The 15,941-nt window shown below is 42.6% G+C and overlaps 1 protein-coding gene across 4 annotated transcripts in view; it reads right to left on the bottom strand.

Annotated features, from left to right (window-relative positions):
* Positions 1 to 9,678: 9,678 nt before the first annotated feature.
* The window catches only part of AGO2 (argonaute RISC catalytic component 2), a 96,685-nt gene continuing 90,422 nt past the window's right edge, over positions 9,679 to 15,941 (bottom strand). For all 4 annotated transcript variants that reach the window (XM_077493383.1, XM_077493385.1, XM_077493384.1 and 1 more), the window contains exons 19-20: positions 12,047 to 12,246; positions 9,679 to 10,837 (exon numbers count right to left, since the gene is read on the bottom strand). In XM_077493383.1, coding sequence (XP_077349509.1) covers positions 10,729 to 10,837; positions 12,047 to 12,246 — 309 coding nt within the window. In that variant the 3' untranslated portion in view covers positions 9,679 to 10,728. The remainder of the gene's footprint in view (positions 10,838 to 12,046; positions 12,247 to 15,941) is intronic.

Here is a 15,941-nt window from a genome sequence, read left to right as displayed (position 1 = left end):
GTGTTGATTGGGTGGGGGGGTGGTGTTTGGAAGGGGGCAACCATAGTGCTTCGATAGGGGCCAGTCACACCCCTGAAGGCGTGTCAGATGCTGGTTTAGACAGCAGAGACTGGCGGTAAGGGCGAGTATTAAACTTTCCTTTGCAGGCGTGCCTTTGATTCTGGTGATTCTGTGGTTTAAAAAAGTGGCAATTTAAAGTAATGAAGGAATAAGAATATTTGCATGTGATTACTGGCTCTAAATAGGTTTTAAATTGGGTAGTTAACAAAATCGGGGGTTAAAGGATAAGTTCACCTTTGTAAAAAAAAAAAAAATATAATAATGCACTTTGTTTTCCTGGTAAAAAGTAGTACATTTATTTATTTTTATTTTCATGAGCCTGCAAAGCATTGCACCCGCAACCAGATCGCAGGTGCTATGCCGGGCTCTTGCAGACACAGTCTGTATAATGCGACTGCTCGTACAGGCAGGCATTTACACAATGATTGGAAGACTCAATGAACTACCCTAGAGTGCATACCAGGGCCCTGGTAGTTCATTGAGAATTAGAAGCAGACAGCCGGTTTTCGGTACTTGTAGCTTTCACATTCACAGAACTATGAATGGGGGGGGGGGGGGGGGGGGGGGGGCGAAACATACATCAAGCCAAATCAAAATGAAGTGAGAATTCTTAAACATTAAATTGCTGGTGTTAATATTAAGGTAGTTAAAAAAAAAAAAAAAAAAAAAAAAAAAAATCAGAAGACTTGACCTAAAAAAGGTTTCAATCACAAGTGTTAGACCCCTTTCACACTGGGGCAAGCATTGATGGTAAAATGCTAGTTTTAACTGCGCTCTACCGTCCTTTTAGCAGCGCTACAATATAAAGGGTTAAATGCGCTACTGTAGCATGGCTGCCGAAGCGCTTTTTAGGCGGTTCGGCAGCAGTGCCCATTCATTTCAATTTCACAGTTTAAAAGATGCTGCTTGCAGGATTTTTTTTTTTTTTTTTACGCTGCCAGCGCAATGTCCCAGTGTGAATGAAATCTGGCTTTCACAGTGGAACTGCAGGGGAGGATTTTTTTCAGGCGCTTTACAGACGCTATTTTTAGCCCAAAAACACCTGAAAAACTTCCCAGTGTGAAAGGGGTCTTAGAGCAAAAAACAGAAAATAATATCTGAATACAATTAAATTATTCTGTGGTTCCTTTAACTGTATAAAACTGCACAAGGAAGAGGAAAAAAAAAAGAAGAAAAGTCATTACTTTATTTTGTTGCGTGCGTTAGTGCAACATTAAGTATATAAATAGGTTTATGATTTTGTGTGCAAACTTTTCAACAGAAGGAAATCTGCCTACTGATTTTTCTTAAAAGTTTCCCCATAATCCCTTCAAATCATAAAAATGCATAGATTCTTATGTAACTAAAAATAAAAGCACCAAACTTGTGAGCTGCATTGCCATTAAAAGGTTATGGCCTTTTTTTTTAAGCTTTATGTTAGGGCAGTGACAGACAGAAAATTGGTACAAGGGGGGGGGGGGACTAGGCCCCCCGCCGACGCCAAGGGGGGGAACTAGGCCTCCCGCCAACGCCAATGATGGAGAAGTATTTTACATCCTAGGGGTGTTAAGCAATTTAGTTTGGGCTCATTGACCACCAAGCCATTGTTTACTTCCAATGATGCTAGGTCATTATCTACTCCTGCAAGCCACAGTCAGGTCAAAAAAAAAAAATCTGGGAGGACAGTAAACTGGCCCTTTGTTTTGAAATTTGGACACCCCTGCAGTAGCCAAACAAATTGGACTTTTGGGGAATCAAACCTGCTTTAGCACTGTACCTAGCTGCGATTATACACCAAGACATTCTTAATACTGTAGCCATTAATTGATTTGTATACCTAATGTTTGGAAGATGCTGACAGACCACCAACTGCTTCTGACACATTCTACAAGCCAATAGGGCAGTGATGGCGAACCTTGGCACCCCAGATGTTTTGGAACTACATTTCCCATGATGCTCAACTACACTGCAGTGTAGTTGAGCGTCATGGGAAATGTAGTTCCAAAACATCTGGGGTGCCAAGGTTCTCCATCACTGCAATAGGGGGTTTCTAGAAAATTTCATTACACCCTTCTTAAAGGCTTGTATAGTATCGGATTGAGGACCTTGTCTGTATAACCACTTAAAGTAAAGGCTTATAGCTCCTGTATTATAAAAAAAAAAAAAAAAAAAAAAAAAAAAAAAAAAAACAGTATGGGTAGTTTACAAAATATTGATAAAATGGAGCGTTAATATCGCTGCAATGCTCCCCATTTATTAACAGAAAGGAAACTTTAAATAAGTAAGAGTAAGTTTTGCTTCGACAGTATAGGGTTTAATCTTTGCACAGGTTTCAGCTGAAGATATAGGTTTAAAGCTATTTCTGCATATATACAGCAAGATCACAGCATTGTTTATAGGGCTGGGACACGGGTTACTTTTTTTTTTTTTTAAACGGTCAATGCCCATTAAAAGGTTGGCAGTATTGATCCCCAATTTTATCTGACATTTTAGCCAAGTGCATTTCATCAGCTGCATGGCTCTTATATCAATTAAGCCAAAGAGCTTGGCAAAGCAGATACCGTATATACTCGAGTATAGGCCGACCCGAATATAAGCCGAGGCCCCCAATTTACCCCCAAAAAAACTGGCAAACTTATTGACTCGTGTATAAGCCGAGGGTGAGATATGCCTGTCCATCCCTGTGTGTGTCCGTCCCTGTGTGTCCGTCCATCCCTGTGTGTGTGTGTGTGTCCATCCATCCATCCATCCCTGTGTGTGTGTGTGTCCATCCATCCCTGTGTGTGTGTGTCCATCCATCCCTGTGTGTGTGTGTCTCCATCCATCCATCCCTGTGTGTGTGTGTCTCCATCCATCCATCCATCCCTGTGTGTGTGTGTCTCCATCCATCCATCCCTGTGTGTGTGTCCGTGTGTGTGTGTGTGTGTGTCCAGCCTACCTGTGTCCCGAGCCTCCGTCCCGTGCCTTGCCTCCTTGCCTCCGTCCCGTGCCTTGCCTCCTTGCCTCCGTCCCGTGCCTTGCCTCCGTCCCGTGTCGTGCCTTGCCTCCGTCCCGTCCCGTGCCTTGCCTCCGTCCCGTCCCGTGCCTTGCCTCCGTCCCGTGCCTTGCCAGGATCGCCTCGGCGGCCATTCTAAAATTCAAAAGCCCCGCCTCCGCCTCGGCCTGTGATAGGCGGAACACTGAATTTCCCAGCAGCCTGTGTTCCGCCTATCACCGATATCGTCTCATCCTCGTACTACGGACGAGGATGAGACGATGTCCGTGATAGGCGGAACACAGGCTGCTGGGAAATTCAGTGTTCCGCCTATCACAGGCGGAGGCGGAGAAGGAGGCGCGGCTTTCAAATTGTAGTATGTCCGCCGTCTGTCTGCTCGATACGCTGATCGAGCAGTCAGACGGCGATGACTCGAGTATAAGCCGAGGGGGGCACTTTCAGCCTCAAAAAAGAGGCTGAAAATCTCGGCTTATACTCGAGTATATACGGTAATCACTAGGAAAAGGCATGTTTTGTGGGAAGATTATTTTTAAAGTTTAATAGAATAGTCTACCCAAAACCAACCACTTCTATCTGCACTCCCAATACAGAAAGAAAACCTAATCAAATAAGCCCAAATGCTCTACCTAAAGCAGATTACCAGTCCACAAAAACTTTTTTTTTTTAAATGCTCCCCGATCACTGTCGACACTTCCTACTTTAAAATTTGCATGTCATGAAGGCTACATTCACACCCAAGGGTACCGATTTACTGGCATTGTTCAGGCTTTTATTAAAGCTCTTTACAAGCTTTTCTGAAGAGTTTTAGAAGTTTATAGCAAACATTTTACGGCTTCAGGCTTTTTTATCAAGCCAATAGAAAGCACTAGGGGGAGGAGAGGTAGACACAATTAGGGTGGAGAGGTGCTATATCAGTTGAGTTTCCATTGAAGTCTATGGGGCCAAAAACGCTTGGAATCTGCAAAAAAAACAAAAAACCCTCATGTATTTTGAGCTTCAGGCAACAGAACACTCATATGTGAGCAGAGGCCATTGAAATGAATGAGATTTTGCTTGTTGGCCATTTTTGAAACTTCAGAGCCGAGAGTTTTACCAGCTGAAAAATGCTCAAGTGTGAACAAGGCCTTAAGAATTCCTTCTTGTTTCTTTAAAATCAGTAATATCTAACCTGATCTCGGAAGCAGGTAGGGTCCATTTGCAGTTGTGGGCATCTGAAGCACGCTTGTCCTCATTTGTGTGGATTTGATGCATCTGGCTACCCCATCATGTACCTCCCGATCTCGTGCCTGTGCAGTAAAGACACTGCGCGACGCGGTTTCTTCATGACAGGTTGCCATAGCAATGGTCTGGAAACCACATGAGAAGGCAGTATTACGCGATTCTCATGGACTCCTGGGTTAGGTCATGACAATATCCCAGGAGTCCAAGGGAATCGCCTTATGACATCGCCTAGGCGGCCAGACCAGAAACTAAATGACGGTATTTAGAAAGCAAAAAATATAAAACATTAAGCCATTTAGAATTGCAATGCAGATGGGCACGTGGATGCGAGTACATTGTAAAAATGGGTGGAACGCAACTTTAAAGGGCTAGTTCACCTTTACCAAAAAAAAACAACCTATGCAGGTAAGGGGTGTCTGTAGATAAAAACTAATTGTGCAGCTTTTGCCAAGTTGACCACTCTTGCTATAAGTGTAGGCTATTTGTGTACCTCGCAAACCTGGCCGACAAAATCCCAGGAGATAGCATCCTGTCCTGCTAAGACGCTGCCAAGACACAGCTAAATCAAACCCCCTTTGCAGTAGCTTTGAGCTCAGTGATGCTGCAGTAAAAGAGGTAGCAGACCACACAAGTGTGGGGGGGGGGGGGGGGGGGAGGGGTTCAGAACTTGCTCCTGAGACAGTGCAGATGAACAACAACAGTTGTGAGTGCCTTAGAAGCAGGATGAGATGATGTCCTCTCGGGGAGCTTTCCAAGTCCGGCTTTGGGAGGTACATAAATGGCTTATACCCAAAACGCAGCATTTCAGACCCAACAAATATGCTTTGCAAATGCAAGCCAGCAGAAAAACATGAATGCACCAACGCCCTGTTCTGACAAAGACAAGAAATTTACATTCCTATGCAGTTACTGAAGTTGTCCTGCCCAAAACCCAACACACGGAAAAAAACATCTACAGCTAAGCAATCTCGAACCTGGAAAAAAAACAAAAAACAAAACAAAAAAAACAAAACACAAACTTGGTGCTAAGAGTCACTTGCAAACGTGGGAAAAAAACTGCCAAGAGGTTATTTACTGGAGATTGCTAATAAGTGATGTGACACAGAAATCCCAAGGCCTCATTCACACAGGTGTATGCCTGTGCAAAGGCCATGTGCACACTTGACTGCGTTCAGTGCCCGTGCACCGATGTCAAATTGGGAGCAGTGCCTGTGTCCAACTTGAAAATGAATAGGATTGCCTGCATGGGGATGAACATCCTCATGCGGGTAAACACAGCCCCTTGCACCGGTGTGTGCTGTAGTTAAAGTCCGTATGAACATGGCCTATTAGAAACAAATTCCTCACAGCAGAAATAGCTTGACAAACAAGCAATCTGTACAAAAACTGCTATTTTGTATTTACTTAATAAGGCAATACAGAGAGCAATGATGTGTACAGTGCAGTAACCTACACAAAAATAAAAAAATAAAAAATAAAACAGGTTTCAACTCATTGGCCAAGAGTAGATTGAACAGAAATTGAAGGCTGGTAGGTTGCTATGGGTTGTTATATTATTATAAGAAAAAAATCCACAGGCATCAAAGTCATCTGAGGCATATTTACTGATCCAACAGAACCTTCTAGGCACAGAATAAGCATACAACCCTTTACCAACCAAAGAACTATGATTAAAAGAAAGCCTTGCATTCCAATTACTGGTAGTTCTTTAGCAGTTATGGCGCTGCGGTTGCCAACAATCACTCTAGGAAGCCTGCTGTCGTCTTCTAAATCCAAATGATTACAAAAATATTAGGAAGTTAAGGCTCAAACAGCTGGACAATTAAAACACAACAGGTAGCCGTTATAAAAAAAAAAAAAAAAAAAAAAGCCGGTATATTAAGAACAGACCCTTGTTAACAGCATTTTGATACTTTTTTTTTTTTAAAGGATATTGCTTAAAATTAATCACAGGTCACTCTTTTTGCACAATTGCATATTCAATAAAGCACAAAAGGAAAACAAAAGTTGCATATAAATATCATTGCAGTATGAAAAAGGGAGGATAAGAAAGCCCCGACCCCACTCAAGACATCACAAAAAGACTGCAAAAACACAGTGGACAATCGTCAAACGATTAACAGGCTCAATTACAAAAAACTGAAGCATTGGAAAAAATCATGGTGCATAGAAACAAGGTGACCCCCCTTCCCCTACTATAAAAAGATGCTGCTGCCCCTTCCACCGGCCCCCACCAAAACAATAATATATAAAACAAAAAAGTTAACAAGTCTCTAGCAAAAGTATCAAGCTCTTTGGCAGTCCGTTGTCTCCTACCTTGATCCATGAAAGTGCTGCAGCCCCCCCAATTAGTCCTTTCAGCATTAACCACTGTTAGGAGTGGGAGAGGTGCCCCCTCCCCTGGCGCACACTGGTTCTTTCCGTTGACCCCTATTAACACAGCTGTGACCTGCACTAATGTAGGGGCTGGAGAATGAAACAACACGCAACAGGGGACACAGGCATCCAACACTGCTGCAACCTGTACAATGCTAAAAAAAATAAAAAAACACACACACCTGAGTGCTGAATAAGGCTGCAGCATTTCAAAAGCTAAAAACAAGAGCTACTGGCTATCCGACAATCAAGTATGATACCCTCTTTTCTTCAGGAACTCACCATTAAATACATTTTTTGGCAGAATGACCGTATCCATTTAAGTTCCCCTGTAATTCATTTGCTGTGAGCAGCACAATTTTGTTATAAAAGTGCCCCAATGGAAACGGGTTTAAAGTGTATTTTAAAAAAAAAACCCGCAAGCATTCTATTTGTATCAGGATTTACTTATCAGATGTGGTGACTGAATTTTTTTTTTTTTGTACTTATTTTTTGCATTTGGTGATCCTGCCAATAAAAAAAAAAACTTTGTCCTAGGGCGCCAATGCTCATTCACTCTCCAATCCCAATCTATGAAAGAGCAATATTTTTAACCTCTCAGGACAGAACACCGGGGTTGATTTACTGAAACTGGAGAGAGCGCAAAATCTGGTGCAGCTCCGCATTGAAACAAATCAGCTTCCAGGTTTTAAAGGTCAAAGCTTAACCACTTTGTATCCGTGCCAAGTATTACAATTTGCTCCTACATGTAGAAATAGCACCTTTGCTAGAAAATTACTTAACACCCAAACATACATAAATATATATTTTAGCAGAGATATGCAATTAGCGGACCTCCAGCTGTTGCAGAACTACAAGTGCCATGAGGCATAGCAAGACTGAGCCACAAGCATGACACCCAGAGACATGATGGAACTAGTAGTTTTGCAGCAGCTGGAGGTCCGCTAATAGCATATACCTGGACTATAGAAAAAAAATAATGGGTGTTTGCGCAGCAGGTTTTTAAATGCAATTTTTATGGAATTTTTTTTAAATTCATTAAAAACACACACACACACACACACACACACACACACACTATAGTTATCATATTTTTTTGTAGAATGTTATGCCAAGTAAATAGTTACCCAACATGTCACGCTTGAAAATTGTGTGTGGAATGGTGGCAAGCTACGGTGCTTAAATTCTCCATAGGCAATGTTTTAAACGCCTTTACAGGTTACCAATTTAGAGAGTTACACAGGAGGTCTGGTGCTAGAATTATTCTCGCAGTGAAATTCGCAATACCTCACATGTGTGGTGCGATCACTGTTGACATGTGTGGGGGAGTAACGTATACGATTGCATTTGCGCATAAGGGTGCTTTAAAAATAAAATTACATTTTTATATACTTTTATTGTCTTAACTTTATTGCCATCACAAGGGATGAACATCCCATGTGACAGCATGGGCCGTGATGGGTCCTCTTTATGGGGGGGGGGGGGGGAGGAGATCTCCTCTGTCCTCCAATGCAGCCGCTCAGCCACAGATAACGTCAGTAACTCTCTGTTCTGTGCAGCCATCGTCGCCAGCCACAGAGCTCCACGATCAGACAGCAGAGCCCAGGAAAGGCAGGACTGGTGGGACCCCTCCCTTCTGTGACCTGCAGAAGTGATTGAGTGGATAAATCACTTCTGGTAGAAAGGGACTCGCTGGTTGAAAAATTCCATACCGAGATGCTCTTAGGACGACCATGGGCGGGAAGTAGTTAATTGAACAAGCTGGCGTTAGAAGCCGCTTGGCTACCATGCACAGCTGCACCAGATTCTGCACTCTCCAGCTTTTGTAAAACAACCCCATCTCCTTTCTAGTTCTATATTCCACAAAGGTGGGCAGGAAAGAGAAGACTGTTTGAGAGAACAGGCCACCGAATTTCTGGCAGGATTAACTGGTCTTTTTTCAAAACGCTTTAAATGGTCTATTTAACAGGCCAAAAAGGGGAGCAATTAAGGATTTACCTAGGTTTCAAAAAAATGAGTCTTTGGGATGTTAAATTGGTGGAAAATCTTTTATATGTATTCAACATCACAAATTTTATTTGCGATTTTGGTGTGTGTGCCCACAAAAGTTATTCGATTCAAAATTTAGAACAAAAAAATGCCCCCCCAAAAAAAAAAAAACAGAAGACATGGTCATCATTACTACCTAAAAAAGTCCAACCACAGAGCCCTGCTTTGCAGCGTTATTATATAAGCCATCCATGGGAGAAGCAATTCATGAAAATTTGCATCCATTCATTGCCGGTGGTCCTGTAGGAAGTTTCTAATGCAGATTCATACAGGTCTCATTGACAGTGCAAAGGGTAGTTGGCCCAGTAAATCTAAAACACAAGGCACCTTATGTATACGGTTATAACAAATTTAAAAAAAAAAAAAAAAAAAAAAACACACACACACACAACACATCCTCTTGCTTTAAATAGAACATAAAAATCCAGTTTGAAGTAAAATTTTTATATCCCCAATCTCTGCAATCGATGCAGCTATCAGCCCTTATTGAAATATTTATGAGGTTTAGATCTTAAAACTACAGAGAGAAATAAAAAAAAAAAAAAAGGAGTGTCATGGCCAATAATGCTTTTTCATTAGCCTTGGGAGGAGTCAGGTGGAACCAGCCAGCAATCACTGCAGTACATGGTTAATTCCCCCCCAACATTAAGAGAAAGTGCAACCTTTTCTCATCCAGATGAAAAGGGCTCTATGTTTTGACACCCACTAAAGCCCAGAGGGGCTGCCTATGATAACAGGTCTTGTAGGAAACTGGGTTTTACATTGACAGGAAAGGTGTCTGATGCAATGACCTTCAAAGAAGAGTTAGAACGGGAGAAAATTAAAAAGGGCAACACACAGAAGCAGAAGGGATAGATACAGGTGAGGATGGAGATCTGCTTTCATGAAGCATGCTCTGTACTCAAGTATTTTCTAAAGGGTTTTACTTTGCACCATTAATTAAAATTTTGCACATAAAAAAAAAAAAAAATAATAATAAAAAAAAAAAAGCACTCGTGTCTCATAACAGGTTTATCCGGTCTGATAAAGTTCCCTAAATTCGTACAGACAAATTTACATGAGCCAACTTGTATTGTAGGTTTACTGGTCCTTAAAAAAAAATAAAATAAAAACACAAAACGAAAGAAAAAAAACCAAAAAACATAATTTTGCCTAAGTACATAGAGATATGTTGATAGAAATATGATGCTCTGTGTAAATAAAATAAATAGCATTGTTATCTCACATTAATACTGCTAAAATAGAATTCTTCTGTACATTAGCTTAACCTGATTGTACTGTCTTTCATTGCCACAGACCCGTATTGGTAAGCAAATTTTGGACAAGTTTTGAGTCCAGCCAGCATTAAATTAAAAATATCTTCCTTTCACAGAGGTTTCTGAATGGCACACTGAAAAAAAAAAAAAAAAAAAAAAAAAAACCCTAACTTATTAAAAATGAATACTATGATATTTAAAACTTATTCACCTTTGACCTCCACAGCTCTCTCAGAATAGTTATACTTTTATGTACTAGAATATTTGACACAATTTTAAGAGGAAAACAAGTTTTTTTTTTATATAATAAAACATCTCAAAATCACTTAAAATATTTAAGGCTTTACAATTTGGAGAAAATGCCTTTTTTTTCTTCAGATTTCAGGCCATGACATTTCGTCGAACCATTCAAAATGGAACTTCCGACCGAAAAAATAAAAATAAATGAAGTGTTTCATAGCGTTTCTTAAAAGCCCTGAGTGAATGTTTGTTCAGATTGTATTTGAAGAGGGTAATTCCGTAAAACGCATATGTATATGTTACAAATCTGACTCCAAAAATATTGCAGGTGTGGAGATCGGGAGAGGAAAAAAAATAAATAAAAAAAAAAGAAAAAAGAAAAATAGGGTCTGGACGGAAGGCTGGTAAGTGATCAAGGGAGAATGGATGGGTCGTGGGTGGTAGATTGCACTTGGATGTCACTGTAGTGCAGGCTACAATACAAATAAGTGCAGCTGGTCTGGCGTGAATCCTCCTTGGTTAGTGCCTCTAAGATCTGGGAACCAGCACCAGTTAAGCAAAGTACATTGTACGCAGTGTGTCCTGGTGAACCTGAATTGCCTTAGCAAGTGCTTGGTGGTCTCTCCCGTTGCTCTGACCAGAAGTGTGGCTGCCTTCAGCGCTGCAAAACAAATGCATATTTTAGTAATTAGCGTAACTATAAAGGAAGACCTAGCACACTATAACCTGAAGGGAGTAGTCAAAAGTGGAAACTAAACTGGTAAACTTCTAAAGAGGAGAATTGAACGTTTAGACTGCTTTCACACTGAGGCGCTTTAAGGCTGGGTTCACATTGTAGCGGTTACGAGAACCGGATGTGATTCGCACCGCACTGCAGTGCAAATCACATCCGATCTCTGTGCGATGCGAGTTCAGCCATACACATAGTATGGCTGAATTCGCATCGCACAGGACCCTTTTTTTGGTCGGCAGCAGAATCGGATCACATGGGTGTTCACACCATGCGATCCGATTCCTGTCCGAGTTTGCAGATCGCACTGCGATATGTGAACTGATCTGGGGGTGTCATTAACGTTTCACTGACACTCCCAGCAGTTCGCATAGGGCAGTGTGAACTGCCGCCGGGAGGTATGTGATGCGGGAACCCGCAGCGGATTCACGGCGTTCCCGCATCGCTGCAATGTGAACCCAGAGTCCTGCAAGCAGCATCTTTGCAGCGCTGTAGGAGCAGTATATACACCACTCCTAAAGCACCCCTAACCTATTAAAAAACAATGGGCAGCGGTGCCAAGCTGCTGCTTTGCAGGCGGATTTAACCCTTTTTCAGCCACTAGCAGGGGTTAAAAGCACCCTTGCTAGCTGTCGAATAGCGCTGCTAAAACTACGGTAAAGCGCAGCTAAAAATAGTGGCGCTTAACCACAGACGCTCCCAACGACCCAGTGTGAAAGCAGCCTTAGTGTTGTCAATATAGCAGTTAGAATTCTTCAGTTTTTGGTAAACGTTAGCTGATCTTGCGGTCCCCTATCATTTACCGAGCTGACCACCACTGCTCTAGGAAGTCAGTAGCTGGGTACCCTGTACAGATCAGACAGCAGCAACTGAGAGTGCTGTAACAGGGCCATAGACCAGGGGTCTCAAACTGGCGGCCCCTCCAGCTGTTGCAGAACTACAAGATCCATCATGCCTTTGCCTATGGGAGTCATGCTTGTAACTGTCAGTCTTGCAAAGCCTCATGGGAATTGTAGTTCTGCAACAGCTGGAGGGCCACCAGTTTGAGACCCCTGCCATAGACCCATAATAATTGTAATCAGCTGGGGAAGGGGGGGACTACAACCCAGCAATTAACAATAGCATTACATAGAAACATACCTGTCATGTTCTTTATCAACAAGATGATACCGGGCTCTAAATGCGACTAAGTGTGCGTAGTAGGCAGGGGCGGGTATAGAGACAGATCGAGTGCAGCGGACATAAGTGTGACAGAGCTGGTAAGTGAGGATTTGCAGCTCATCAGAAGAGAACCGGTTGTCATCCCAAAGGACATGGTAATGGGAGGGCCTGCTTGTTCCCTGTAAAGTAAACACAAATGTGAAACAAAAAAACTTTTGTATTATGTACATTGTATAAGCACACATATACATTGGCTATAGAAAGTCTACACACCCCTGATAAAATGTCAGGTTTCTCTGTTTAAAAAAAAAAAAAAAAAAAAAAAAAACAGACAAAGATAAACCGTTTTCAGAACTTTTTCCACCTTTAGGCCCGGTTCACACCGCTGCGATGCGGGAACGCCGTGAATCCGCGGCGTTTTCCCGCATCGCATTACTCCCGCCGGCAGTTCACACTGCCCTATGCGAACGGCTGGGAGTGTCAATGATATGTTAATGACACCCCCAGATCCGTCCGCATATCGCAGTGCGATCTGCCGACTCGCACAGGAATCGGATCGCATGGTGTGAACACCCATGCGATCCGATTCTGTTGCGGACCAAAAAAAGGGTCCCGTGCGCGTTTGCTGCGGGAGCGATGCGAATTCAGCCATACTATCTGTATGGCTGTACTCGCATCGCTACGGAGATCGGATGTGATTAGCACTGCAGGGCGGTGCGAATCACATCCGGATCTCCCCCCGCAGCAGTGTGAACCCGGCCTTAATGTGACCTATAAACTGTACAAATCTGTTGAACAAATTTTAGGTGGAGGGAAGCAAAAATACTAAATGACTTTGTTGAAGCACCTTTTGATTTCATTACAGCACTTAGTATTTTGGGGTATGAGTATAAGCATGGCACATCTTGACTTAGCAATATTTGCCCACTCTTCTTTCAAAAACTCTCCAAATCTATCAGATTGTGAGGACATCTCCTGTGCACAGCCCTCTTCAGGTGACCCCACAGATTTTCAATTGGATTCAGGGTTGGGCCATTCCAAAACTTTACACTTCTGGTGAAGCCATTCCTGTGTTGACTTGGATGTATGCTTTGGGTCGTTGTCATGCTGAAAGATGAAGTTCCTATTCGTGTGCTGCCTTCTAGCAGAAGCCTGAAGGATTTGTGCCAATGTTGACTGGTATTTGGAACTGTTCATAATTCCCTCTACCTTGACTAAGGCCCCTGTTCCAGCTGAAGAAAAACAGGCCCAAGGCATGATGCTGCCACCACCATGCTTCACGGTGGGTATGGTGTTCTTTTGGTGACGCGCAGTGTTTTTGCGCCAAACATATCGTTTGGAACTATGGCCAAAAAGTTCAACCTTGTTTCATCAGACCACAACACATTTTCCCACATGCTTTTGGGAGACTACAGACTTTTTTTTTTCAAAATATAGCCGGACTTGGAAGATTTTCTTCGTAAGAAGAGACTTCTGTCTTGCCACTCTACCCCATAGCCCAGACATATGAAGAATACCGGAGATTGTTGTCACATGTACCACACAGCCAGTACTTGCCAGATATTCCTGCAGCTCCTTAAAGTGGTTCTGCACTCAAAATACAACATTTGCCCATTCTGTTGCCTATAGTTAATATATCTCATAATGCCACCTGTTTTTTTTTTTTTGATTCACCTACCTTTTGTAATCTTCAGTACTTTATTTCAAACCCCTGCGGCGATGGGCGGTCTCTTGCGGCGATGGGCGGTCTCTTGCGGGGATCAGCGTAATTTCCTGTTGGAGATCACAGGAGACAGTGCGGCTAATGCACCCGACATCTCGCGAGATTTCGGGTGCTACAGCCGACATCTCGCGAGATTTCGGGTGCTACAGCCAACATCTCGCGTGATTTTGGTAATTACAGCCGAGATCTCGCGAGATCTCGGCTGTAATTACCAAAATCACGCGAGATGTTGGCTGTAGCACCCGAAATCTCGCGAGATGTCGGCTGTAGCACCCGAAATCTCGCGAGATGTCGGGTGCATTAGCCGCACTGTCTCCTGTGATCTCCAACAGGAAATTACGCTGATCCCCGCAAGAGACCGCCCATCGCCGCAGGGGTTTGAAATAAAGTACTGAAGATTACAAAAGGTAGGTGAATCAAAAAAAAAAAAACAGGTGGCATTATGAGATATATTAACTATAGGCAACAGAATGGGCAAATGTTGTATTTTGAGTGCAGAACCACTTTAAGACCCCTTTCACACTGGGGTGTTTTTCAGGCATTTTAGCGTTAAAAAAAGCGCATGTAAAGCGCTTGAATGCCTCATCTGCAGTCCCAATGTGAAAGCCAAAGTGCTTTAAGAGCCCTTTCACAATGTCAACGCCCAAAAAACGCTCGTAAAGCGCCGCTTAAACTAGCAGCGCTTTACCAGCATTTTTTGAGTGTTATTGGGGTACTTTTAACCCCTGCTAGTGGCCAAATAAAGGGTTAAAAGCGCCCACAAAACGCTGATGCCAATAGTGCTTTTCAGGCGTTTTACAGGCGCTTCCCATTGATTTCAATGGGAAGGGGCGCTTTAGGAGCGGTGAATACACCGCTCCAAAAACTCTGCAAAGAAGCTGCTTGCAGGACTTTTTTGGACGCCCTGCCAGCGCAGCGCCTCAGTTTGAAAGCACTCGGGCTTTTACATTGGGATTGCAGTTGCGGCTTCTTTCAGGTGCTTTTTTTAATGCTAAAGTGCCTGAAAAACGCCCCAGTGTGAAAGGGGTCTTAAAGTGGAAGTAAACTCACCTATCATTTTCAGCCAAGGAAGCTGCCATCTTTGCCTCTGTTTAATCTTCAACTGCTATGGTGCTGCACATGTGATTCGTTATGACACCAGCCATTGGATGGTTTGATAGTTTGGCCGAGAGCACAGCCAATGTGCAGTAAGCATTCCCGGCATGCCGTTTTTTTTTTTAACTGTTTAAATCCATGGGTTTACTTCCACTTTAATGTTGCTGTAGATGCCTCTTGGCAGCCTCCCTGACCAGTATCCTGCTCATCAATTTTGAAGGGATGTCCAGTTCTTGGTAATATCACTGTTGTGCCATATTTTCTCTCTTGATGAGGACTGTCTTCTCTGTGTTCCATGGTATATCTAATGCCTTAGAAATCCTCTCTTTTGTACCCTTTCGTCCGCACGGATACCTTTTAACAACGAGATCCCTCTGATGCTTTGAAAGCTCTCTGAAGACCATGGCTCTTGCTGTAGTATGCAACTAAGAAAATGTCAGGAAAGATCTACTAGAACAGCTGAGCTTTGGGGTTAAACAGAGGCCGCTTAAATGACAGGTATGTAATGACTCCTATTTAGCATGAGTTAGAATGCGATTGCTTTCACACTGGGGGAAGCCGCTTGGTGGAACCCACTAGCTCAGGGGGTTTACAGGCTAAGCAGGCGGATGACAAGGCCATCTCTAGGGCTTAAACAACTAATAGGATTAATCGGCAACTAATCGAATATGAAATTAATCGATTAATCGGCCAGTAACTAAATGGGGTTAAAGTTAATGAGTCTGATGCCATTTACCAGATTGACCCTTTATTATATACAGTATATCTCCCCTCTAATGGTATATATACAGCATCTCTCCTCTAATAGTATATACAGCATCTCTCCTCTAATAGTATATACAGCATATCTCCCCTCTAATATATACAGTACATCTCTTCTGCCATTCGCAGAGTGAATTCGATATTTCGCTCCCTAACCATATAGTTGGTTATTTATATTTACCACTGCATATAAAGATATTTAAGATTTAATTGCCTTTTTTTAAAACTTTACATATTAACTAAATTATACACCACACTTTTTTTTAGGGCTATTAACCAATTAATCGAAACAAT

Source organism: Lithobates pipiens, unplaced genomic scaffold, assembly GCF_037356315.1.
Source record: "Lithobates pipiens isolate NorthernLeopardFrog02 unplaced genomic scaffold, aLitPip1_a1.2 Scaffold_19, whole genome shotgun sequence".
Lineage (NCBI taxonomy): Eukaryota > Metazoa > Chordata > Amphibia > Anura > Ranidae > Lithobates > Lithobates pipiens.
Note: the sequence above shows the minus strand (reverse complement) of the source record. Positions and strands in the feature narration are given on the sequence as shown.